Source organism: Salvelinus alpinus, chromosome 13 (assembly GCF_045679555.1).
Source record: "Salvelinus alpinus chromosome 13, SLU_Salpinus.1, whole genome shotgun sequence".
NCBI classification, from domain to species: domain Eukaryota; kingdom Metazoa; phylum Chordata; class Actinopteri; order Salmoniformes; family Salmonidae; genus Salvelinus; species Salvelinus alpinus.
In genome coordinates this window covers 38,252,170-38,280,158 of record NC_092098.1, presented here as the reverse complement: position 1 = coordinate 38,280,158, position 27,989 = coordinate 38,252,170, and the positions used below count along the sequence as shown (strand labels likewise).

General features: G+C 42.0%; 1 protein-coding gene across 3 annotated transcripts; it reads left to right on the top strand.

Moving 5' to 3' along the window:
• The first annotated feature begins 58 nt into the window (after nt 1–58).
• tbcelb (tubulin folding cofactor E-like b) lies at nt 59–27,989 on the top strand. 3 transcript variants are annotated; one of them, XM_071339178.1, is made up of 9 exons: nt 59–323; nt 2,769–2,987; nt 3,268–3,421; nt 4,355–4,494; nt 9,676–9,857; nt 10,604–10,866; nt 13,988–14,114; nt 14,455–14,571; nt 25,543–27,989. In XM_071339178.1, exons 3-9 carry the CDS (start codon nt 3,280–3,282, stop codon nt 25,898–25,900), a joined length of 1,329 nt encoding a protein of 442 aa, XP_071195279.1. In that variant the 5' UTR covers nt 59–323; nt 2,769–2,987; nt 3,268–3,279; the 3' UTR covers nt 25,901–27,989. The 3 variants fall into 3 exon arrangements, with proteins under 3 accessions (XP_071195279.1, XP_071195280.1, XP_071195281.1); XM_071339179.1 differs by having other exon boundaries at nt 73–323; nt 3,272–3,421; XM_071339180.1 differs by having other exon boundaries at nt 74–323; nt 2,775–2,987.

Genomic DNA, 27,989 nt, shown 5'->3' with positions numbered 1-27,989 from the left:
TGTTTTCTTTTGAGAGTTGATTGACTGTTCTTTTAAATTGCGTCACTTCCTCAACGAAGGGGGTGGGTCTTTGAGTGTCACCTAATATTTCCACTATAGTAGATATTACAGCCATAGCTGTAAACTATATCGTAAAATATCTTATTGGTCTTAATATAAAGTTAGCAGTGTGGTTAAGGTTACGGTTAGGCTTAAAATCATATTTTAACAAGAGAAATTGTAGAAATAGGCGGGGTTTATGACTTTGTGGCTGTTGTAACTAGTGACGACCCTTACCTAACCGAACGAAAATAACAAACATTCGAAGTGAACGACAGAGAACGGTAAGTGGAATCGAATTATATATATGTCAATGGTCTGACGGCGCAGGTATATTTCCCGATGATTATTGTTAAGGACCATTGTTTTAGGTTACAATATATTCCCTAAATCATAGCTACAGTAAATGAGCATGTATGTCCCCGTAGTATTGTACAAGTAGCCTACAACCTGTTACTTCAAGCACATATCATTGTCGCAATCAAAGAATAATCCATTGATCATATCGATTTATACAGCTTGGTTTCAAAGCAATGTAGTTTGATGCATTTTGGGTGTTTTTATTCACTGTCGATTTTTCTTTTTTGGAGTCATTCTGATTTCGGGGAATGTTTTTCTCAATTCAAAAAATTTGCTACGGCACAGCATGAAAACCGGTTCAGAATACAGAAACGTATAGAACTGTGCAAGTTTTCTATACATATATATTTTTAAATCCCCAATAACTTTACTTGAATAGTTTATTCAAGTAGAATAGCAAGTTTTCTAACAATGTAGGAAATCCCCTGCAATTACGTCACAGTCACATTGGCCACGTTCAAGAATGATTAACTAATTGTTATATCTTGTTCTAATGCCCCCGACCCCCCCCCCCCCCTATATTACGCGTTTGGGCACAAAGGTGTTGTCATGGCAGCTGTGCGCATGACCCCTACCCCCTTCTTCTCCCATAGGCCAACCATGTACTCCGCTCTTCATTAATATACCCTACCGAAAAAAATTAAAATACAAAATAATAATAAATATACATGCATACATATACCCTACCGGTAGTCTTTTGTAATGGAAGTCGTGCTCACAGGCTATAGGAGATTATCGTTCAGTTTTGTCACATGTAACCTTGACATCCAAAACCTGTTTCTGTTGTGTCCTTATGATATGGCATATGCTCATGTTTTGAGGTAGTAGCCTATGTTTGAGCATACAGTAAGCCTAGTGGTTACAGAATAATGTTCACTTTGTCAACAAGTGTGTTAAAGAATTTGAGTTATGCTCTTCAATAATAACTGGAGTTATCTCAAGTTTGGCTGACTTGTCAAGGCAAGCAGGCTATGGTTGTGGTTTAGAACCCCAAAAATCACATTGCTATAGTCTATTTTATCGGACAAACTTGAAAATACCAGCCAAGATCGCTTGGTAATGTACCTATAAACTAATGTTGCACCTGTAGTACCACTGTCACTCTTTTGGCCCTTACAATGAGCTAAAATACCCATGACTATCAGGGCTAATCTTCCTGGATTCATACTCAAACACAAAGTTATCTCAGTGTAATCCCAGTTTGCCATCAGAAGCACCTGATCTGGGCTATTAGGAGACACTTCTTTGATCCCAGGTGTATCGGAGATTGAAACCAGAGGGTCTCTGATATGGGAAACCTTCTCTAACTGGACTTCACACAGGTTCTTGACAGAACCCTGTCTGTATGGTGTCATCATGTTGTCTCAGACGGCTCAGGGCTGGGAACAAACCACTTGAGATATGCCTACTGGTTTATTGGCTGTTTTACACTACTGAGCCAAGCTTAACTGCGCTGGCCTGGTTACGTATCCACCATAGTGCTGGAAAGGGCAAAGTGAAAATAAAATAATTGAGTTAGGCTAGTTCTGTATGGTTCGAGTCAGCATGATGGTGTGAAAAGGGTAGGTTGTTAGTTCAGATGGGTCCAGGCCAGAGAATCAGTTTGCAGACAGACAGAGCTTAACCCAACCAGATAGCGAAACCGATAAGTCTGATCATTTAGGAAGCACTGTAAGAATCCGACACCTGCTCAGACACCTGTGTCCTTACGAAAGGGATGACAGATCTCTAACTTCATACCTGGAGAGCCACTGAGAGTGTAGGCTTTTGTTCCAGCCCAGCAGAAACAGACCAGGCCTTGATTCAACTAATTGTGGTTCAGAGTCAGACTGAAGACCATCATTAGTTGATTATTTGAAATTGAAAAAAAATATTGCAGCAAATACTGCATCCAAAATGTGTAACTGCAATTACTGCATCCAAAATACCACAGTCGACTGCAGTTACTGCCCTTTTTACTGCAGTTTAAAAAATGAAATCTTTTTTTGTAAGCTTTCACTAAAGCCTGTGTACCCAGTAGCACTCCATGACCATTGGAGTTGGAGAGAGTGTATGGACTTTTCTTTTGACTCAACAAATAGACTGTTGCGTAAACCTTATGCAGGCTAAGTGAACCACAAATGTTAGAGATCAGTGATTTCTGTCAGACTAGTATTAAATCAAACGAGAGTTCAACAGGATAGGTTAAAGAACATTAGAGTAGAGTGAATCATTGTTACTTCTATTGAAAAGGTCATTATATATCTATGGTTACTTCATTGAGATGATGTCACAATGTGGAAGGATAATGGGGTCACTCTTTTAGCTCATGTGACACGCGCTCTCTTTCTTTTTCTCCCCCCCTCTTGGGCCCTCTCTCTCTCCCTAAGCCGCAGTGTACCAGGCCTGTGCTGCGTGAGCCCCTGGCACTGCCTCCTCATCCACCAGGCTGCTCCTCATCCACCAGGCCTGGCCGGTGCCAGAGGGGGAGAGAGACAGCACCTCCTCACAACACTACAGCCCAGAGGTGTCTGCCTGTGGTCCACACCAACTTGTGGCCAACTTGTGGCCTGTGGTCCACACCAACTACCCCTAGAGGAGTCATATTTGTGAGTCAATATTTCAAACATTCTCTGCTAACCTTAAGTCAATGTTTTGGTAAGTGAACAAGATTTGACTTGTTAGCATGTATGCTAGCAGTAGACAAGTCAGTTGAAAGGGCATGTAACTAAAGCCATGTGCTTTATCTGTAAAGTCCTATAGTAGCCTCTATATGCTATACCAAGTGTTTCCAAGTCTGATTGGCATAGACATGTGGTGTACCCAACAAGTCCTACTGTACTTTGTAACCATACCCCTGGGTGTAAGCCTCTCACTCTCTCTGATCAGACAGTTGGGGCCATGGAGTCCTCTGATGAAGAGGAGGGGCGCACCTTCGTCCAGGTGGTCAGTGAGAAGTACAACCCAGAGAATTTCCCATACTGTCGTGGGAACGGCATGGGTGTCGTGGTACTGTCTAGTTCACAGGGGTCGCCCATCAAAGGTCAGAGATTAAGGTGTTATAGATCCGTAGCTTATGCTGCCTTCAAATTCTCCTCGCAAGTAGGAAATACGAGGTTCCGACTGGACAACAACCACTTCCGAGTGGTAATGTTGGAGATAATTTTACACTAGTTGTGACGATTATAAAGCAAATACATTTTTGACATTGTCAAACTTATCAATGTAGATAGTGTAGCTAGTTTGACCATATTGGCAACGTTAAACAAGTTAGCTAACTTTATCATTACCAATGTTAGCTAGCTCCTCTAGCTAGATAAAATCTCATTGTTTGAGGAATTATTCTGACTTCAAAACCACTTGAACACAGTCATGTCGGACTTATGACTTCATAACTGTGAAGTTTCCCAGTTCCGACAAGCATTTGAAGGCCGACTTAGTGCGCTGACTTTGAGTAATAACTCAGGGATATGGTGGCCTATGCATCTTTTCTCTGTAGCATTTGTTATGTTACCTGCTAAACTGAGTTGGTGGGTGCGATGTGATTTATAGTCTAATGAACTGAAAAAGTTGTTATTTCTAAAGGTAGAAGAGTCAAGGGCCATACTTTACAGCCTACTTTCTGTTTTACAAAAACACCTGAATTAAGCAGTAATAACTCCATGTAGGCTTACTTGCATGTGTTATACAGGGAAATCACACAAGTTATCATCTTCTAGTTACCCAGGAATACTGTAAACTCCATGTAGGCCTACTTACACTATATCCCTTATATAGGGTATCTACACATCATGGGTCATTCTCTAATGCCTTAGCGCCCCAAGGATACTGCCTATGTAGTGATGCCAAAATAAGTAATGACAATAAGTGATACCAGGTTGTTGTCCCCTGTAATGTGAATGTGATTCTTATTGATGGTACAGTTTGATTCAATAAAGAACAATTATTCACTAGAAAGATTGTTGTCTCGCTCCAGATCGTCTGAACCTGCCCAGTGTGCTGGTCCTGGACGGTTGTGGCATCAGTAAAGCTGGGGACAAGGCTGAGGTGGCCACCTTCTGTGCCCACGTGGTGGAGCTGGACCTGTCCCACAACCAGCTGCAGGACTGGGGGGAGGTGGGTACTGTAGTTCTTCTTATCCTCCTCACCCTTGCTACCATGTTATGCACCATCTATTTATTAGCAGCTAGTTATTAGCACGAAGGCTGGCAGTACACGGCCAATATTACACATTTTTCATTGTTTTCATAATTTTCAGAGATTGTTAACTTTTTTGATAAAAGTTTGCCTTATTTTCTACACATCTAAGGTGTTGTTTTATCTGGACAGTTTTTTAAAAGTCCAATAGTTGGTTATTTGTCATGTCCAGCACCTCTTGGCTAGCATTAAAGAAGCATGTAGCAAATGGACAGTGTCCACTACCATAGCACGCAAAACAAAACGGCACCAAAAACAATTAGTGTCATTGAACAAACAAATCCAACAAACAAGACTTTCATCTGTCAATCAGTGCCAATGCCCACATAAAAAATAGTACCGTTTACTATAGTAGTACAGTTTACTATAGAATTATATAGTATTCTGTAGAATACTGTAGAATACTATACATCATGAGTCATGTATACTACTGAATACTATATAATTCTATAGTAAAATGTAGTCATTAAAACTCGTTTTTCAACCGATCCACAAATTTCTTGATAACAAACTATAGTTTTGGCAAGTCGGTTAGGACATCTACTTTGTGCATGACACAAGTACTTTTTCCAACAATTGTTAACAGACAGATTATTTCACTTATAATTCACTGTATAACAATTCCAGTGGGTCAGAAGTTTACATACACTAAGTTGACTGTGCCTTTAAACAGCTTGGAAAATTCCAGAAAATGGTGTCATGGCTTTAGAAGCTTCTGATAGGATAATTGACATCATTTGAGTAAATTGGAGGTGTACCTGTGGATGTATTTCAAGGCCTACCTTCAAACTCAGTGCCTCTTTGCTTGACATCATGGGAAAACCAAAAGAAATCAGCCAAGACCTCAGAAAAAAATTGTAGACCTCCACAAGTCTGGTTCATCCTTGGGAGCAATTTCTAAACGCCTGAAGGTACCACGTTCATCTGTACAAACAATAGTACGCAAGTATTAACACCATGGGACCACGCACCCGTCATACCGCTCAGGAAGGAGACGCGTTCTGTCTCCAAGAGATGAACGTACTTTGGTGCGAAAAGAGCAAATCAATCCCAGAACAACAGCAAAGGACCTTGTGAAGATGCTGGAGGAAACGGGTGCAAACGTATCTATATCCACAGTAAAATGAGTCCTATATCGACATAACCTGAAAGGCCGCTCAGCAAGGAAGAAGCCACTGCTCCAAAACCGCCATAGAAAAGCCAGACTACGGTTTGCAACTGCACATGGGGACAAAGATCGTACTTTTTGGAGAAATGTCCTCTGGTCTGATGAAACAAAAATAGAACTGTTTGGCCATAATGACCATTGTTATGTTTGGAGGAAAAAGGGGGAGGCTTGCAAGCCGAAGAACACCATCCCAAACATGAAGCACGGGGGTGACAGCATCATGTTGTGGGGGTGCTTTGCTGCAAGAGGGACTGGTGCACTTCACAAAAGAGATGGCATCACGAGGAAGGAAAATTATGTGGATATATTGAAGCAACATCAAGACATCAGTCAGGAAGTTAAAGCTTGGTCGCAAATGGGTCTTCCAAATGGACAATGACCCCAAGCATACTTCCAAAGTTGTGGCAAAATGGCTTAAGGACAATAAAGGCAAGGTATTGGAGTGGCCAAAGCCCTGACCTCAATCCTATAGAAATTGTGTGGGCAGAACTGAAAAAGCGTGTGCGAGCATGGAGGCCTACAAACCAGTTACACCAGCTCTGTTAGGAGGAATGGGTCAAAATTCACCAAACTTATTGTGGAATGCTACCTTAAATGTTTGACCCAAGTTAAACAATTTCAAGGCAATGCTACCAAATACTAATTGAGTGTATGTAAACTTCTGACCCACTGGGAATGTGATGAAATAAATAAAAGCTGAAATAAATCATTCTCTCTACTATTATTCTGATATTTCACATTCTTAAAATAAAGTGGTGATCCTAACTGACCTAAGACAGGGAATTTTTACTAGGATTAAATGTCAGGAATTCTGAAACTGAGTTTAAATGTATTTGGCTAAGTTGTATGTAAACTTCCGACTTCAACTGTACATGCCAAGTGTAGACTAATATATTGTGCTCCATACAAGTTATAGAAAAAGAGCAGTAGTGCTGAACCTAGCCGTTCAGACCCCAGTCCGACCTACTTTTTGCTCTTTTAGTATTTGTTCAGGAGGTTTCCTTGAAGAAAGACCCAAAAAGATAACAAAAAATAAAACTATAGTAAATACTACAGGAATTCAAAACCGGTCAAGGTGTGTAGAAATGTTCGATGTAAAGTATAAGGCTATATACACTGCTCAAAAAAATTAAGGGAACACTTAAACAACACAATGTAACTCCAAGTCAATCACACTTCTGTGAAATCAAACTGTCCACTTAGGAAGCAACACTGATTGACAATAAATTTCACATGCTGTTGTGCAAATGGAATAGACAAAAGGTGGAAATTATAGGCAATTAGCAAGACGCCCCCAAAAAAGGAGTGATTCTGCAGGTGGTGACCACAGACCACTTCTCAGTTCCTATGCTTCCTGGCTGATGTTTTGGTCACTTTTGAATGCTGGCGGTGCTCTCACTCTAGTGGTAGCATGAGACGGAGTCTACAACCCACACAAGTGGCTCAGGTAGTGCAGTTCATCCAGGATGGCACATCAATGCGAGCTGTGGCAAAAAGGTTTGCTGTGTCTGTCAGCGTATTGTCCAGAGCATGGAGGCGCTACCAGGAGACAGGCCAGTACATCAGGAGACGTGGAGGAGGCCAACAACCCAGCAGCAGGACCGCTACCTCCGCCTTTGTGCAAGGAGGTGCACTGCCAGAGCCCTGCAAAATGACCTCCAGCAGGCCACAAATGTGCATGTGTCAGCATATGGTCTCACAAGGGGTCTGAGGATCTCATCTCGGTACCTAATTGCAGTCAGGCTACCTCTGGCGAGCACATGGAAGGCTGTGCGGCCCCACAAAGAAATGCCACCCCACACCATGACTGACCCATCGCCAAACCGGTCATGCTGGAGGATGTTGCAGGCAGCAGAACGTTCTCCACGGCGTCTCCAGACTCTGTCACATGTGCTCATGTGCTCAGTGTGAACCTGCTTTCATCTGTGAAGAGCACAGGGCGCCAGTGGCGAATTTGCCAATCTTGGTGTTCTCTGGCAAATGCCAAATGTCCTGCACGGTGTTGGGCTGTAAGCACAACCCCCACCTGTGGACGTCGGGCCCTCATACCACCCTCATGGAGTCTGTTTCTGACCGTTTGAGCAGACACATGCACATTTGTGGCCTGCTGGAGGTCATTTTGCAGGGCGCTGGCAGTGCACCTCCTTGCACAAAGGCGGAGGTAGCGGTCCTGCTGCTGGGTTGTTGCCCTCCTACGACCTCCTCCACGTCTCCTGATGTACTGGCCTGTCTCCTGGTAGCGCCTCCATGCTCTGGACACTACGCTGACAGACACAGCAAACCTTTTTGCCACAGCTCACATTGATGTGCCATCCTGGATGAACTGCACTACCTGAGCCACTTGTGTGGGTTGTAGACTCCGTCTCATGCTACCACTAGAGTGAGAGCACCGCCAACATTCAAAAGTGACCAAAACATCAGCCAGGAAGCATAGGAACTGAGAAGTGGTCTGTGGTCACCACCTGCAGAATCACTCCTTTTTTGGGGGTGTCTTGCTAATTGCCTATAATTTCCACCTTTTGTCTATTCCATTTGCACAACAGCATGTGAAATTTATTGTCAATCAGTGTTGCTTCCTAAGTGGACAGTTTGATTTCACAGAAGTGTGATTGACTTGGAGTTACATTGTGTTGTTTAAGTGTTCCCTTTATTTTTTTGAGCAGTGTATTTAAAGGTGCACTCCACCATTTCAGTTTGTGACAAAACAAGCAATTATAGTGTAGAGAATCATTGTACCATCTAAACCGCTGTGAAATATATTTTCCATAACCAAAAATATTGTATTTTCAGCTATGGTGTACAAAAGTAAAAGACTATAAAACTGAATGTAATAATGGGAAGCATATAACTAGCGCACGTAGAAAAAATCTACTGTTTCTTAGACTTGCGTTCTATGAGCATGACAGATCTATAACTCACATTTATATGTGGGTCACCCAAAAAGTTACATATTGCTGTTTCAAAGGTTTAATAGAGCGACATAGACAGGTATATGCAAATGAGAAAACAGATACCTTCCTCTAAGGGGTTCGCAGGGCAGACCTATACGCTCTTGTATTATCTTTTTGCGCTTTCAGCCTTCCATGCCTGGGGCCAAAACATTAAATCAAGGCTGAGACCTAGGGTTTGAATAGACTATACATTTCAAATTTCTTAATTGCTTAAGGACACCATGACCTAGTTTATGGTTCAAGGGCCCAGGCCTTCCAATCGGGAATGTTCATCAGTATATCGTTCTTAACACAGTACACTACAGTGTATACAGCTTCTACCCCAAAGCCATAATACTGCTGAACAGTTCATCAAATGGCCACCTGGACTATTTGCATTGACCCCTTTTTTTTCTTGCTCTGGCTCTATGCACACTCACTGGACTCTACCCTCACATTCACACATGCTACTTTGACACTCCAGCACACACTACATACGTTCTCACACACACACACAAGTGCATATTGATGCCACAGACACACTTTCACATTCCACATATGTTGCTGCTATTCTACATATTTATTATCTATCCTGATTGCCTAGTCACTTTTACCCCTACACACATGCAATGTTCCCTCAAAGCTGCACGCGCACCTTTGACCAGAACTGGCCGCGCACCTCCTCCAGGACTGCCACGCAGAAGAAATGCGATGCGGCACAGAGACGCACGAGATTGAACTTCACTGAGTTCGCCCCATTAGTTTGCACTATATTATCAACGTTTTTTCTGTGGTCGAATCAATGTTATATCAGCCCCTTTTAAATGAAACAAACCAAAACCAATGTTATTTTGTGTTACTATTTAATTTTTTATTTTTTTGCTCATCCTTCTTTTTTAACTCTAAGTTATAGCGAAAGTCTACACCTGTTGTATTTGGTGCATGTGACAAATACAGTGTGATTTGTGTATAATATCTCCAATCTGTCTTTTGGGTTGCCAGATCTGCACGATTGTGTCTAACATCCCCAACCTGGACTTCCTTAACCTGAGTATGAACCCTCTGAGTGGGATTGAACTGGAGCCAGGCCTGGCTGAGGTGTTCTCCCGAGTCCGCCGCCTGGTCCTCATCAACACGCGTGTCACCTGGGACACGGTACACACACTCACACGCCAGACCCCTGAGTAAGTCATGACAGATAGTGGACTGTGAATCACAAACCAGACACATGGCACACGTGAATACAATTTGCTGCCTTTTAAGAAGTGTAACTTGGTCCAAAATATATTTTTAATTTCACCTAATTTTAACATTGTCATAAAGAGGACATGTTCAACTTCATAAACACGGTTTTCAATCTCAAGAGGTACAAAAAAAGCACTAGTACGTGCCTGTTAAGTGCCAAATAAAGTACCAGGGTTGACCTCACCTGTTTTTACACTATGATTTGACTATTACATGTTCAATGTTTGTTCTGAAAAAAAAATATTTAAAAGGTATAGTTATACAGTATTAAAATGAGAGATCAGTTCACGTAACAGCGATGACCATAAAACGAGGAACAAATGAATCACTAATCGCATTAAATAAATAATCATTTTCAGAAATTACTTTGTCAAAGCAACACAATAACTATGGCTTTACAATGATGGTAAAAACCCGGATACATTTTGGGATTAAGTGGGTTGAAACTTCCTAGAAGTGGCACAGGGTTGACATGTCAAAATGCAGAACTTTATATATAAAAAATTATATCTGTTTATTGAATTCTCTGTGTGGTCTATATTAAAGGGCACTTCATTTAACATAACAGGTTTTTAAAATTCAATATTGGTGTACAAGTTTTACTTAAAATATCAAAGGGATGCAAAAGTCACTCTTTGTGGAACGACCCAGCTACCTCTGATTCTCATACTATCTCCCCCTGCAGATTGGAGGAGCTCTTCCTTTGTCTGAATGATTATGACCAGGTTGCTGAGTCCCCAGTCCCCTGCCCTTCCCTGCGCCTGCTCCAGATCACAGACAACCAGCTACAGGAGTGGAGTGAGGTCCGTAAGTTTGGGCCGATGTACCCGTGCCTGGACACCCTGGTGTTGTCCAACAACAGACTCAGCTCTGTGGAGGAGGACACACCTCAGGACACACTGCAGCGCCTGTTTCCTAACCTGCGCAGCATCAACCTCAACAACTCAGGTTTGCGAAGGGAGTCTCATACACATGCAAACACACACACACACACAGGTGCGCACACACACAAAGCAGGAGCATACCTAAGTGATAATGCTCGAGAAGCCGGTGTTTGGAGGATATATTGGCATGGGTGTTGTTAGGCTGGAAAACCGGGCCAATATATCCTCCAAACACCGGCTTCGAGGGCATTACCACTTTTTTACAATGGGTTACCAACATATTCAAATAAAGATTTAAAATATGTTCATATTTTAAAATATATTTGATAAATTTATTCATAGTATTTCATCCTTCCACAAGATATAGTCCCAACACAAATCTAGGGTTGCTACTCAAGCCGGCTGGTCTAACATTCTATTGGTTCGTTTGCCAGAGATGCGACCCAGTCGTTCATTTTAAATGTTCTATTGCCATACTGGCTGCCAACGTTCTTATCCCTTGCTTGCTAGTCAGCCAACTACGGCTAACTTACAGTGACGTAAAACAGTGCAGCCAGAATAACAGCAAAGTAGCTGCATTTGCGTTGGTTTAAGCTGTTTTCTTGTGACATTTATTTGGATACATCCGTAACAATGAGATAAAGATGCGCGATTTCGCCCGGCGTAAAAAATTTGCTCTCTCGTCCGGACACTTATTCAGAGGAGTTAGCCAACAACACAACCACTTAAACTGAAGATGGAAAGACAGCAAACTAGCTGCACTTTTTTGTTTTACCTCTTTTCTATTGATAGTTCTTTGTACAGTCATGGCCAAACGTTTTAAGAATGACACAAATATTAATTTCCACAAAGTTTGCTGCTTCAGTGTCTTTAGATATTTTTTTCAGATGTTACTATCGAATACTGAAGTGTAATTACAAGTATTTCATAAGTGTCAAAGGCTTTTATTGACAATTACATTGATGTTGATGCAAGGAGTCAATATTTGCAATGTTGACCCTTCTTTTTCAAGACCTCTGCAATCCGCCCTGGCATGCTGTCAATTAACTTCTGGGCCACACCCTGACTGATGGCAGCCCATTCTTGCATAATCAATGCTTGGAGTTTGTCAGAATTTGTAGGTTTTTGTTTGTCTACCCGCCTCTTGAGGATTGACCACCGTTCTCAATGGGATGAAGGTCTGGGGAGTTTCCTGGCTATAGACCCAAAATATTGATGTTTTGTTCCCTGAGCCACTTAGTTATCACTTTTGCCTTATGGCAAGGTGCTCCATCATGCTGGAAAGGCATTGTTCATCACCAAACTGTTCCTGGATGGTTGGGAGAAGTTGCTCTCGGAGGATGTGTTGGTACCATTCTTTATTCATGGCTGTGTTCTTAGGCAAAACTGTGAGTGAGCCCACTCCCTTGGCTGAGAAGCAACCCCACACATGAATGGTCTCAGGATGCTTTACCGTTGGCATGACACAGGACTGATGGTAGCGCTCACCTTGTCTTCTCCGGACAAGCTTTTTTCCGGATGCCCCAAACAACAATTGGAAAGGGGATTCACTTTACCCCAGTCCTCAGCAGTCCAATCCCTGTACCTTTTGCAGAATATCAGTCTGTCCCTGATGTATTTCCTGGAGAGAAGTGCCTTCTTTGCTGCCCTTCTTGACACCAGGCCATCCTCCAAACGTCTTCGCCTCACTGTGCGTGCAGATGCACTCACACCTGCCTGCTGCCATTCCTGAGCAAGCTCTGTACTGGTGGTGCCCTGATCCCGCAGCTGAATCAACTTTAGGAGACGGTCCTGGTGCTTGCTGGACTTTCTTGGGCGCCCTGAAGCCTTCTTCACAACAATTGAACCGCTCTCCTTGAAGTTCTTCATGATCCGATAAATGGTTGATTTAGGTGCAGTCTTACTGGCAGCAATATCCTTTCCTGTGAAGCCCTTTTTGTGCAAAGCAATGATGACGGCACGTGTTTCCTTGCAGGTAACCATGGTTGACAGAGGAAGAACAATGATTCCAAGCACCACCCTCCTTTTGAAGCTTCCAGTCTATTATTCCAACTCAATCAGCATGACAGAGTGATCTCCAGCCTTGTCCTCGTCAACACTCACACCTGTGTTAACGAGAGAATCACTGACATGATGTCAGCTGGTCCTTTTGTGGCAGGGCTCAAATGCAGTGGAAATGTTTTTTGGGGGATTCAGTTCATTTGCATGGCAAAGAGAGACTTTGCAATTAATTGCAATTCATCTGATCACTCTTCATAACATTCTGGAGTATATGCAAATTGCCATCATACACACTGAGGCAGCAGACTTTGTGAAAATTCATATTTGTCATTCTCAAAACTTTTGGCTACGACTGTATATATCCATAAAAATGATGCTGATTCATGAGTTCGACTGGCTGAGAAAAGTTGCATGCCTGTGTCTCGTCCCAACTCCCGAAATGTTCATTACTATGGAGGGACATCTGGTGATTGAATTTGAATATTTGAACAATGTTGCAAATGTCGGAGAGACAGACGGCAAGGTTTATACAAATCTCCGCTGTTGAAAACAACAATGTGAGATAATGTCTAGATACTTTTTTATAGTGGTGATTAGACAGCCTGGCTGGGCTGATGAGACAGTGGATTGCTCAGTCAGATGGAACAGAGAAAATAGGCATTTTAACGTCATAAATTTAGCTGGTGTTAACTTGTGGAATAGACACCTTCTGGAATGCGGTTTCAATCTACATTCAGGATTAGACCCACCCGTTGTATAAACACAAATATCCCTCTTTCCTCTACCTAATAACTCTCCATCCACTATTCCTGTTTTCCTTCCCTTTTCTCCTGTTCTTACTCCTCTGCTTCTGTACCTTTTTCATGCAGGACAGGGAACCCTACTGAGAAGAGCTCAAGTTCTGTTACATTCCAATGTATTTTAACACTACGTTTTAAAGGCATTTTACCCCCTTATATAGGCTAAATAAATGAAACTAATATACACACTCATTCAATCACTGAAAGAGCCCTCTATGATCTGTCTGATGTGAAAATAGATTAGGACTATGTATTGTATTGTACTACTTCTGTACGCCATACTCAATACTGTATCCTGGTCTTCCATAGAGAATGAGTGCTGATCATTTCCGTATCCGTGGGTGTGTGCATGCATGCGTGTGTTTGCACATGTGTGTCCTAAAGGGCTTAACCGATGGGAGGACATAGAGAGGCTGAATTTCTTCCCTAAGCTGGAGGAGGTGAGGCTGATGGGGATTCCCTTACTGCAGCCTTACACCAACAAAGAGAGACGCAGCCTCACTGTGGCACAGTGAGTACACACACACACACACATTTACATTTTAGTCTTATCCAGAGTGATTGAGTTAGTGCTTCATCTTAAGGTAGCTAGGAAAGACAACCACATATCACAGTCACAATAGCAAGTAAAAAAAATTCTTCAATAAATCAGCTATCGGCAAAGTCACTACTAGTGAGAAAAGGCAAGTACAGGTGTTAGTGCAAGTACAATGGTAGGGTGTTAATAATTTATTTGTTTGAGTTGGGGGGGGGGGGGGGGTATTCAAGGTTCACACAAACACAATTGAATACACACCTGTTTGATTTGTGTAAATGTGTCACACACACTCATAATCTTTGTCCTTTTGCAGGTTGCCATCTGTGACTGTGTTGAATGGGAGTGTGGTGACGGAAGGAGAGAGGGAAGACGCTGAGAGGTTCTTCATCAGACATTACCTGGACTGTTCTGAAGAGACGCTGCCTCAGAGGTACTGTTGACACACATACACACTCCAGTCTGTTGAGGTAGAGCTACTGTATGTCAGAGGAACTGTAAACACACGCACACATTTTTCTTCTGATAAGAACAACCTCCATCTGGTTCATAATAGCACTAGCATTCCTCTGAGACAACAACCTCAACAGCGGACAGGAATCACTTTGAGTCAGTACCTCTCAGATACCGCCTACCTCTCTCTGCTTATGTTAACACTCCCCTCAGTGTTCTAACGCACCTGACATCCCGTAACATATTGTCATCTCAGGACTTCCCATGATGGGAATTTTATTGGGGGGGGGGCATGCATAAAAATGAATTGGCCCACGCTTTTTGCCAGCCACATTCCACTTAACCTTAGGAGAATGCGAGGGAAGGGTTTTCGGGGGGGAAAGCGCGCTCCCTGACTGGGGGAAAGTAACCTTTGCGAGACAATGGCACCAGTCACTGCCTACTCAATGACTTCTTTGTGCCTCTGAATACTCAGATCGGAAAACCGATACACAAGGTGGCAGGTAGATTATTTTTTTGACCTCCTCCTCCTTCACTCGTTCATTCGCTCTCTCTTTTCTTTTCCCTTAAGGGGGGAGATTGAGAGCTTGAATCATTTCCCTGTGTAACCAGACCTGTTGTAGCTCGGCTCTGTGTGAATATTGTCCTCCTAATTATGTGGGGAAAGTGCCTTTTTTGGTGGGGGGGTGCTTGGGTTTTCTTTTTCTCTGCAGGTGTGTTTCTGCCAGTGGAACAATGACTCCAAACCAACACAGCGTCCCCCACAGTGTCTCAGATTAATCAGGGTACTGCAATGGAAGTGTTTCAAAGCCGCAAACCGCTTTCTTGGTTTTCTTTTGCTCACTTTTCCTCTGTTTAATTATATTTCTCTCTCTCTCTCTCTCTCTCTCTCTCTCTCTCTCTCTCTCTCCTTGCTTTTAAACAGCATTTACTTGCTTTTGGGTCTTACATGCTGACCAAACCGGACGCACGCACGTTGATTTTGTTCACCCACACCAGAAGAGATCACGACACGCAAGTTGAAATATCAGAACAAAATATCAAAACTCTGAACCAATTATATTAATTTGGGGACAGGTCAAAAAGCATTAAACATTTATGGCAATTTAGCTAGCTAGCTTGGTGTTGCTAGCTAATTTGTCATGGTATATAAAAATTGGGTTGTTTTATTTTACCTGAAATGCACAAGGTCCTCTATTCCCGACAATTAATCCACAGATAAAATGGTAAACCTAATTAATCTCTCGTCATCTCCTTTTAATGCTTATTTTTCTTCTTTGTACTTTATATGGCGGTTGGCAACCAACTTTACAGCATTACTACAACCTACCGGAGTGTGGACCTAAGTTCATCTTTCATTCACCCACGTGGGTATATGCTCCTAAATCCAATGAGGAGATGGCATGTGGGTATATGCTCATAAAAAACAATGAGGAGATGGGAGAGGCGTGTTGAGCGTCACAAATAGAACCAATTTGTATTTTAGCGCCTGGCCACGCTGACGCCCGCGAACAGCGTGGTTAGCCTGTTTCTTTGAGCGGGGGGGATGTGTGTGTGTGTGTGTGTGTGTGTGTGTGTGTGGGGTGTATGGTTTTGAGCTGACCAAGGCTGCTGCGTGTGCACGAGTGTGTGTTGGATGTGGACAGGACTTAGGCGGCCGGGCTATCCCCTTTCGGGTCCAGAGTAACCCATGCCTGCCCCCGGCTCCCCTCAGAGATCAGAGCCTGGGGAGCGGGTCACAGCCTTCCAGGTGAACACTGGTGAACACGGCAGCCTGCACAGATTTGACAGACAGCTGCCTTTGAATAACCGTAGCCTTGGCTTAGTCTCTCAGTCTTAGTCATAGCTATAGATATACAGATCACCTAAAAATAATTTATTATTATACTAATACAATTGCTCAGAGAAAGAGATTCTGTTTGCAATACTGTAGCACCCTCTCCTTGCGAGGATAACGACACAGCCTTTTTCTACAATGTTTTATGAGATTGGAGAACACGTTGGGAGGGTTCTTAGACCATTCCTCCAAACAGAATATTTCCAGATCCTTGATAGCCTTCGTCTGCTCTTAAAGACTGCCCTCTTCAATTCAAACCACAGGTTTTCAATGGGGTTCAAGACCGGAGACTGAGATGGCCATTGCAAAATGTGGGTTTTGTGGTCAATTAAACACTTTTTTTGTGGATTTTGTCTTGCTGCAAGACAAACGTGTGGCCAAGTGTCAGTCTCATGGCAGAGGCAACCAGGTTTTTGGCTAAAATGTTCTAGTACTTAGTAAAGTTCATGATGGCGTTGACCTTAAGGGCCCCAGGGCCAGTGGAAGTAAAACAAAAATTTATAAAAATCCCCATAACATCAAAGATCCACCACCATATTTTTGTATGAGCTACTTTTCTGCATATGCTTCTGTTTTTCAACACCAAAACCACTGCTGTTGTGCGTGGCCAAAGATAAATATTTTCATGTCAACTGATCATAGTTTGGAGTTTGATAAACGGAATTGGCACTTGGATTTGAACCAGTGCTATGGTCAGGTGACATGAAAATAGAGCTCTTTGGTGGTCGTAAGCGGCTTTCTGAAACAGCTTGGGAAGATTGAAACGATGCGAGGCTGGAGAGTGGAGAGACTGGGGAGGCTTGGGGTAAGGAGAGAGAGGGGAGGGGTTTACAAGAGGGGTGTGGTGTGGAGAGAGGAGTGCACTTGAGGTAAGGAGAGAAAGAAGGGGCTACAGAGGGGTCTGGGTAAAGAAGGGGGGGTTATATAGAGGAAGGGGCTTGTGATATGTAGAAATGGGGCTGGGGTCATTATTAAGAGACAGAGGAAGGGGCTTGTGATATGTAGAGATGGGGCATGGGGTCATTATTAAGAGACAGAGGAAGGGGATTGAGGGCATACCGGGGGAAGTGAGGAAATGCAACGTAACACAAACCTTTTAGCATGTCATCTCTCAACCAGGCAGCTGAGGAGGATTAAAGAACAGGGAGTGAGAGAGGCATGAAATGCCAGACGATAAGTCCCTAAGAGATCTAGGGTAGATACAAGGTAAGGTATTAGCCCCAATACTTTTGGCCGTGTATAGAAACACGGGTATTAAATGAATGCCACAGCTTTTTTTCAGGCACCACACTAAGCTAGGACCATTAAAAATGGCATTTAGCGTTACCATACCTCCATTATCTCTCGCAATTTTATACAGAGGTGTACGAGTGGTTAGTTACCACATTAAATGAGACCTTTAAGTGAGAGTAGAAATGGGCTTCTCACAGAATGGCACTTTGTGCACTGACTGGGGCCTTGGAGTAGAATTCCCATGGCGGTGGCACACACACGCACTGAAACCCTGGCCAGGCGGGGTTTTGAGGGTGGGAAGGGGAAATTGCTTTGATTGGCCCAGATGGTATATTAGCTTTGAAAAGAGAAAGGCTTTTTCTCTGGGATTTTATTTAATCGTTCCTTATCTCTACCTCAGTGTTCCCTTGAGGGTTGGGGGGGGCTTTCTCACGGCTGAGAGAGGGGTAGAGGGTTCACTGTGTTTTCCGAACGAGCACACCACTCTTAGCGAGCACACACTCATTCACTAACACATTTGTCCCAACTTACCCCCACAGTGTTAGATAAAGCATTTTTCTTAGATGGCGATTAGACTATTAAAAACTGCAAACCTTTTCACTGTTTTTGCTGGTGTTATCTTGCAGATATATTCATTGTGTATTAAACTGAAAAAGAATATGCTTGTTTGAGAGTACATCACAACGTCTGCAAAACATGTGGGATTAAAATGGTCTGTTTCCCATAATGTAGAGTGCTTTCAGAAAGTATTCATACCCCTTGACTTATTCCACATTTTGTTACAGCCACGAATTCAGAATTGATTTAAATAAATAAAAATTCTTCACCATTCTATACACAATTACCCCATAATGCAAAGTGAAAATTTGTTAGTATGAACTTTTGCAAATGTATTGATAATTAAATACGGAATTATATAATTTACATAAGTATTCACAACCCTGAGCGAATACATGTTAGAATCACCATTGGCAGCAATTACAGCTCTATGTCTTTCTGGAGAGCTTTGCACACCTGGATTGTACAATATTTGAACATTTATTATTTAAAAAATTCTTCAAGCTCTGTGAAGTAGGTTGTTGATCAGTGCTAGACAGACATTTTCAAGTCTTGCCATACATTTTCAAGCCGATTTAAGTCAAAACTGTAGCTAGGCACCTCAGGAACATTCAGTGTCGTAAGCAACTTCAGTATATATTTGGCCTTGTGTTTTAGGTTATTGTCCTGATGAAAAGCTGATGTCTCCCAGTGTTTGTTAGAAAGCAGACTTTTCCTCTAGGATTTTGCATGTGCTTGACTCTATTCGGTTCCTTTTATCTTAATAAACTCCCTAGTCTTTGGTGATGACAAGCATTCCCATAACATGATGCAGCCACCACCCTGCTTGAAATATGAAGTGGTACTCAGTGATGTGTTGTTGCCCCAAACATAAAGCTTTGTATTCAGGACCTAAAGCTAATTTCTTTGCCACATTTTTTAAAAGCTTACTTTAATGCCTTATTGCAAACAGAATGCATGTTTTGGAATATTTTTATTCTATACAGGCTTCCTTCTTTTCACTCTGTCATTTAGGTTAGTACTGTGGAGTAACTACAATGTTGTTGATCCATCCTCGGTTATCGCTTATCACAGCCATTAAAGGACGCCTGTATCTTTGTAGTGACTGGGTGTATTGATACACCATCCAAAGTGTAATTAATAACTTCACCATGCTCAAAGAGATATTCAATGTCTGCTTTTTTTAACCCATCTACCAATAGGTGCCCTTCTTTGCGAGGCAATGGAAAACCTCACTGTTCTTTGTGATTGAATCTGTGTTTGAAATTAACTACTCGACTCGGGTACCTTACAGACAAGTCTATGTGTGGGGTACAGAGATGAGATTGAATTGAATTTATTTTGGCTAACAGACATACAACAAAATGTACAATGTGGACCCAGAGGATATCACTTAAAATTATTAATTAAAACGCTTGTTTCCAACGTGGTCCTCGATTGGCAAATACAATAACACAAAAAATGAATAAAAGGATAGACAAAATTACAAACGACCATAAATACATTCATTTATATTGACATCCTAAAAAGTGGCACTATTCACTGCACTTTTCCCTAGCCTTAAAAATCAACCATATTCATTTCACATTTCAACCTTAAAAAACAATCTTCATTGCACATCATACCTATCATTCAAATAAATACACCTGACCAGCAGTAGGGGGCGCAAGGGGCAGTGGAGTGGTTTCTCTTACTTACACCTTGCCCAAACCGGCTGCGCGCGTGCGCCACCGTGCATAAATTTATTTTGCACCCCCACACCAAACGCAGGATCACGACACGCAGGTTAAAATATCAAAACAAACTCTGAACCAATGACATTAATTTGGGGACAGGTCGAAAAGCATTAAACATGTATGGTAATTTAGCTAGTTAGCTTGCACTTGCTAGCTAACGTTAATTTGTCCTATTTAGCTAGCTTGCTGTTGCTAGCTAATTTGTCCTGGGATATAAACATTGAGTTGTTATTTTACCTGAAATGCACAAGGATCTCTACTCCGACAATTAATCCACACATAAAACGGCCAACCGAATCGTTTCTAGTCATCTCTCCTCCTTCCAGGCTTTTTCATCGTTTAAATTATATGGGGATCGCATCTAAACTTTCATTGTATTACCACGACTACCTGCAAAACAGTTCGTCTTTCTATCACCCACGTGGGTATAACCAATGAGGAGATGGCACGTGGGTACCTGCTTCTATAAACCAATGAGGAGATGGCACGTGGGTACATGCTTCTATAAACCAATGAGGAGATGGGAGAGGCAGGACTTGCAGCGCGATCTGCGTCAGAAATAGGAATGAGTTCTATTTTAGCCCTTGGCATCGCAGACGCTCGTTGGCGTGCGCAATAATTGAATAACATGGATTTCTAAATTTATTTTGCGACGCTCGCGCACGCGACGTGTACGGTCTGGTCAGCATGTTAGACAACCTTGTCCAAATGAAAAACCTTTGCCTGCTTTTTAAAGCTTATACTTTTTCTTTGCTTGATCTCCAAGGGAAGGCTATTCCATAGACAAATGCCTGTATGAAAAAACGTGCTCCTCGCAGTACTGTTTACTCTTGCGATTTTACAAGACATAACACTAGCTCTGGTATTGTGACTGTGTTGGTTAAAGACCCATATCAATGTGGTTTTTCATATAGCCTGAAGCACGATAATTTAAGATGTCAAACATATGATTAAATTTAAGTTGGTCCACTCTGCACTTCAAAGGTAACAAGCCCACCTCTCAGAACTCCTGTACCCCTATATGTGTCCTAGAGGGGACATTAAGCATATAACTGATAACATTATTTTGCATGACCAGCATTCTCTTTTTCAACTTTGTTCATAGCCCACTATACCAAGCAGAGCAGGCATAATCAAAATGAATCAAGGTTGAGACCAGCAGTTTCTTAACTTTAATGTTAAAATATCTAGTGTTATGATTTAAAAAATGTAAATTTGTACACCATTTTAGAAATAATTTTACCAGGGATTGATGTAGGGACAGACCATGATAAGGTACACTTGTTTTAGATTCACTCTCCTTGCCTGCACAGTTTACCTTTTATCTTGTCAGCCCTAAGCAATCTAAGTTTTGTTCCAAACAAAATCGATTCAGTTTTTCCTAAATGTAGCGACAATTTGGTGTCAGTCAGCCAATCTCTAACAAAATGCAAATCCTTACTCAGGGTCTCCTCTATGTAAACTGTATCCTTCCCTGATACCAGTATGGCTGAGTCATCAGCATAAAATAGTAGTTTACACTTTACTGTTTCTGGCATACCATTAACGTATATAAGAGGGGCCCTAAAATTGATCCCTGCGGTATTCCACAGGATATTTCTTTGGCCTCTGACAGAACATCACCAACATTACATACTTGTGTTCTGTTGTTCAGATAAGACCTATACCAATTCACTGCTCCATCATTTAGACCCATGCATTTTCACTTTCATCAGGAGAATATCATGGTCCAGTGTCAAATGCTTTCTGCAAGTCTAACATGACCATACCTGCATAGTTCCCCTTCTCACTTTCCTGCTTGATGCGGTCAAAAAGGTGGATAAGGCAAGTATCAGTGGAATGAGCTGTTCTAAAGCCAGATTGGAGTTCATAAAGAAGTTTGTGCTTGAAGGTATCCCTCAAGTTGATTTTAAAAACAAATCTCTCAACAACTTTGGATAAGGTGCTGAGGATCGACACAGGCCTGTATTTTCCTAAATTTGTCTTACTGCTCTTCTTGTGGAGTGTAACCACCCTGACTATTTTGAGATCATTGGGAAATGTACCAGCACTAATAGAAAGGTTTACAATATGTGTTATCATTTTAGCAGTGACACAAGCGCTATCCTTTATGAATCTTGCAGGAAGGTTATTCAGCCCATTTGCTTTGTTTGTGCTCATTAAGCATAGTAGATTGGAAACTTTGTCCTCTGTTACCATGCATGGCTCAAACATACCTTTGCTATGGTAAAAGTTGTTAATGAAAGACTGGCCATAGTGTCCAGAGCAGTCATAGCATAAAACATAATCAATATCCAGGCCAATATTACAGGATTTTACCTTATGGGGAGTTTGAGCCAATGTTCTTAAATTTACCACAGTTTACGAGGCTGGTGTAAGTTGTCATTAACAATGTCTATATAATGTTGGGATTTGGCCTTATCCGTTTTGTATCTTGCCTATAGTTAATATAACCATCATAATCGTTTTGTAGATTTGTCCTTTTGAATTTGGCCAGGTAGCGATCCCTTTTCCTTATGAGGTCTAAGATCTCGGAGGTGATCGATTTCTCTGACCACTGTTTGATTCAAATTTGTTTCATCGGAGCCAGAGAGTCGAGTGCAGACAAACAGATCTTTAAATAGATACCAAGCTTGATCAACATCACAGGTTAGTACATGAGACCAATCCAAATTCCCAAGTACTTCTACAAAACGTTCCTTTAAGTATTGTTTCATAGACTGTACCTTCATGTAGTTATTACCTGGCTCAAGCAGCATTTTGGATTGCTTACAGGTACAGTAGGTTACCATATGATCACTAAAACCAATATTTAAAAGTCCTGACTGACATATGTTCTCTTGGTCTGATACAATAATCAAGTCCAAAGTTGATTTACTGTCAATACTCACCCAGTTTGGCTCAACAATCAGTTGTTTCAGTCCAAATAACTGATTAAAGTTATATAGGGCATTTACTTGTGTACTGTTCTTAGGTGATAACTGCATATTTGTATTAAAATCACCAAGCAGAATACATTCCTTATCAGCAAATACATTGTGATCACATCGATTCAAGTAAATTCTAGACATTATTCTGCTCAGGAGGCCAATAGCAGACACCAACAGTGACAGGACGACATTTAGGAAGAAGTATATCTACCCATGCAACTTCAATACCTATTTTCAGTTATAAACAAGGGTTAAAAAACACTTAATACCTAGTAAAAACACACCGCCACCGTTTCGGTGAATTCTATGAATGCTATAACCCGTTAGCTCAACCTCATTGTCCTCAATTGACCCATCAAGACATGTCTGTCACAGCAACTATTGCAGCCCAGGTGTTAGAAGCGAGGAGTTTTAATTCCTCTCATTTCGGTTGCAGGCTCCATGCGTTCACATGGATACAGTGAAGTCCTCTCCGATTAAACCAGTCAAACATGTCATTTTCTGTCCCCACTACTGACAAGTCGACTATCTCATCTAGATTGCACTCATCATCCCTGCTTGTGTCCAGCAACCCAATGTTTGGCACCGCATTTAAGCAGCATACATTGCAAACAAGTTAAATGTTACTTTGAGACTTTACAGGTTCATTATATGACAAGGGTTGGATATCTCCACACTTTATGTGAACAAACAAATCACAAATGTCACAGGCCACCGCTTTTGAGTTCTTCGGTCTTACCACAGTTTGGGCATCGTTTTTTAGCTTGTTTGGACCAGGACAGCGGTGTATATTGCCACAGAGTAGCAGACTGAAAGTAGCAAGCAGCTAGAGATGGTCATTAAAAGATAATCTTAAACACTTATTGCAACAGAGTGAGTCAATGCAATGCAACTTATTATGTGACTTGTTAAGCACATTTTTACTCTTGAACTTTATTTAGGTTTGCCATAACAAAGGGGTTGAATACTTATTGACTCAAGACATTTCAGCTTTTCTTTTTTAATTAATTTATACAAATTTCTAAAAACATAATTCCACTTTGACATTGTGTCACTGGCCTACACATAATACTTCAATCTCAATTTAATCAATTTTAAATTCAGGCTGTAACACAACAAAATGTGGAGAAGGTCCAGGGGTGTGAATACGTTCTGAAGGCATTTGGAAAGTATTCACACCCCTGGACCTTCTCCATATTTTGTTGTTACAACCTGAATTTAAAATGGATTAAATTGTCTTTTTTCCCCCTCATCAATCTACAAACAATACCCCATAAGGACAAAGCAAAAACAGATTTTTTGAAATGTTTGCAAATCTATTAAAAATAATAAACGGATATCACATTTACATAAGTATTCAGACCCTTTACTCAGTACTTTGATGAAGCACCTTTGGCAGCGATTACAGCCTTGAGTCCTCTTGGGTATGACGCTACAAGCTTGGCACACCTGTACTTGGGGAGTTTCTCCCATTCTTCTCTGCAGATCCTTTCAAGCTTTGTCAGTTGGATGGGGAGCGTCGCTGCACAGCTATTTTCATGTCTCTCCAGAGATGTTCGATCTGGTTCAAGTCCGGGTTCTGGCTGGGCCACTCAAGGACATTCAGAGACTTGTCCCGAAGCCACTCTTGCATTGTCTTGGCTGTGTGCTTAGGGTCGTTGTCCTTTTGACAGGCGAACCTTCGCCCCAGTCTGAGGTCCTGAGAGTCTCTGGAGCAGGTTTTCATCAAGTATCTCTCTATACTTTGCTCGGTTCATCTTTGCCTTAGTCCTGACTAGTCTCCCAGTCCCTGCCGCTAAAAAACATCCCAGCAGCATGATGCTGCCACCACCGTGCTTCACTGTAAAGATGGTGCCAGGTTTCCACCAGATGTGATGCTTGGCATTCACGCCAAAGAGTTCAATCTTGGTTTCATCAGACCAGGGAATCTTGTTTCTCATGGTCTGAGAGTCTTTAGGTGCCTGTTGGCGAACTTCAAGCGGGCCGTCATGTGCCTTTTACTGAGGAGTGGCTTCCGTCTGGCCACTGTACCATAATGGCCTGATTGGTGTGCAGAGATGGGAGAACCTTTGGGAAGGAAACCATCTCCACAGAGGAAATCTAGAATCTGTCAGAGTGACCATCGGGTTCTTGGTCACCTCCCTGACCAAGGCCCTTTTCCCCGATTGCTCAGTTTCACTGGGCGGCCAGCTCGGGAACTTTTTATATAGACAGGTGTGTATCTTTCCAAATCATGTCCAATCAATTGAATTTACCACAGGTGGACTCCGCTGAAGTTGTAGAAACATCTCAAGGATGATTAATGGAAACAAGATGAACCTGAGCTCAATTTCGAGTCTCATAGCAAAGGGTCTGAATACTTATGTAAATAAGGTATTTCTGTTTAATTTTTTTTATTCATGTGCAAACATTTCAAAAAATCTATTTTTCACTTTGTCATTATGGAGTATTGCATGTAGATTGCTGAGGATTCTTTTATTTATTTTATCCATTTTAGTATAAAGTTGTAACGTACCAAAATGTGGAAAAAGTCAAGGGGTCTGAATACTTTCCGAAGGCACTGTATATACAAGAGTGCCTGTCAAATGACCAATCACCACTATTCTCGAACGAATGACCAATCCCAACCTCCCATCCATCCTGTCCTATCTCAAAAGGTACCACGTCCTGGTGTCCAAGTACGGGCAGCTTGCCCCGTTGGCAGAGGTGGACCTGCGTCCGCCCTGCACGGCCACCCTGGAGGTGCGCTGGGGCGAGCGGACGGAGGAGCTGAGCCTGCGGCTGGAGCAGACGGTTGGGGAGCTCAAGAAGGAGCTCAGGGCGCTGGTGGGGCTTCCAGCCAACGGCATGCGACTGTACTACATTGCCCGCGAGCTGGGCTCTGCACTGGGACCTGAGGAGATGAAGTACGGCAGCCGGGCACTCCACTCGTACATGATCCAAGACGGGGATGAGATCCTGGTGGTGCCCAAAACCAAGAGCCGCACCATCTCATCCACCTCCTCAGACTCCTAAGAAGTGGTGTGTGTGGAGGACTCAGAACTTAATTACAGACTGACCAGCTTCTGGCCACCAACTTTCTATGCAGTCTCTTTTTTTTTAATGGTTTTATTCTGTTTCCTAAAGTACATTGATTGTAAAGATGTTTATTAGCAAAGCCTCTTACTGTATACACACACGACTCACACATGTATGCTACACGCACACTATCACACTGAGGGGTCAAGTTATGGCTAGGTGCGAAGCACCGCTATTGTCACCACTGTGATTTTCCATTGCGTTTGGTCTGTCAAAAGAGAGCACAGAAGAGTGTTTTATCAGAAATATTTATGGTTTTTAAGTTAATGTTAACACAATAGCATAGTCCCCCTCTCTCCCACTCAGTCTTGAACCACGTGCTTCAGATGTCCTGAGATAACCTCTGAGTCAGAATTGGAGGGTGGTGCACTGAGAGACTTGCTCCATTGAGCTTTGAGGATAATAGAGCTTGTGACACAGAGACCACACGGAACATCACTGACCTCAACTCACACAGGTGACCTGGCGGAAAGAGGAGGAGGGGAGGTGCACTGCGCTCAGGTTGCTTCAGGTCGTCTTGCTGTCTGTTTCCTCATGAATGGAGCAGCTCTCTACCCCCTTGCTGAGGGGAGTGGGGATGGGATGTGAGGGGGAGTGGGTGTTGGAAGGAGAACCCCAGGCCAACCTCACTGGGTAACCACACACCGGCCACTGTGTCACGGTCACTTCCTCTGTGCTTGGATTTCAATTGGTTCGCCCAACAGGCTGTGGCCTTCCTCACCTCTCTCTATCGCTCCCTCTCTCGTCCTCTCGCCCCGTCTCACACCTGCACTGGAACCAGTGTCCATTGTTTTAGTCGACCCTGGGTCAATGATGCACCCCCAGAATTTGTGCTCTCCCATTGGTGCATTTTGTCCAATAGGTGTCTTCTGATTCAGAGACATTCTCCAATTGGCAGATAGATGTGAGAAATGACCAATGGGAAATCACATCTTGTTGTTGCCCAGTCCTATGGTTCATTTCACTCAACGTTTGCATCAGGGAGAGGTTATCTACTCTTATAGATTGGAGAAATCAGTAAACCAAGGTGAACCACATACTGGGTTTATTTACCAATTACTCTACCAATTACATTTCCCTTTTTAATCTAAATTCCTCTGATGTTTTTACGTTACATATTATGTGGAAAAACTTAAGAAAATAACGTTTGCAAAAGCTGAATAAACGTGACTATCTGTCACAGCTAGGCTTTGTTTAAATAACTGGAGGACTTTTGTCCTTTGGGAATTATTTTAGGTGAATCTCAGGTGCTTCTTGATCCTTTAATATGTTGTGTTTGCATGATTGGTAATGGTAAAGTGTGTAATACTGTATGTGGGCTGGGATCATGGATTTTTTTTAGTGGGCCATTTAATATTTGGGATTGCATGGACTTTTAACAAATTAGAGGGACCTACGCTAAAAGTGTATACTATAGTACATATGTGTTTATCTGATGTTACATTAAGTTATTGGAGGATGATCAGATCGATAACTATTGTTTAGTGATTAAGATTTTTTCTGAAAGCATCAATGCCTCCAGTAAAAAAAAAAAATGTTATTTTGTCTTTGGCTAAAATCAAATTAAATACACACAAATAGATCATTTATGTACCAATGTTTTCCTGCAGACTGTTAAATCTGACTTCGTAGCACTGTAATTCACTTCTGTCTACAACCTTTTACCATCGCCTTGATATCTGGAAATAAATGTTTTAGATACTTTGGTTTTATGAGGACGTTTTGCTTTATTATGGTGATGTTTTATGGTTTTCTCTTTTATTTTGGCAATGCTTTATTTTACAGCCCTATTTCACATCCTATTTACCTAGAACTTCTTGTATTACGTGATAACAATGGATATTTTCTGCTACTTACTGTATGTACTTCAAGGAATTCAATATAGTTGGTAACTTCCACCAAATGGTAGAAGTGTTCTTTGTATCAATGAATGCCAAAGAAACCAGGAGGAAATTGTTATATAATTAGGTTTGTTTTATATTATTTACAAGTAAATATTGGACTAAGGAATAAAGTATTGCGTGTT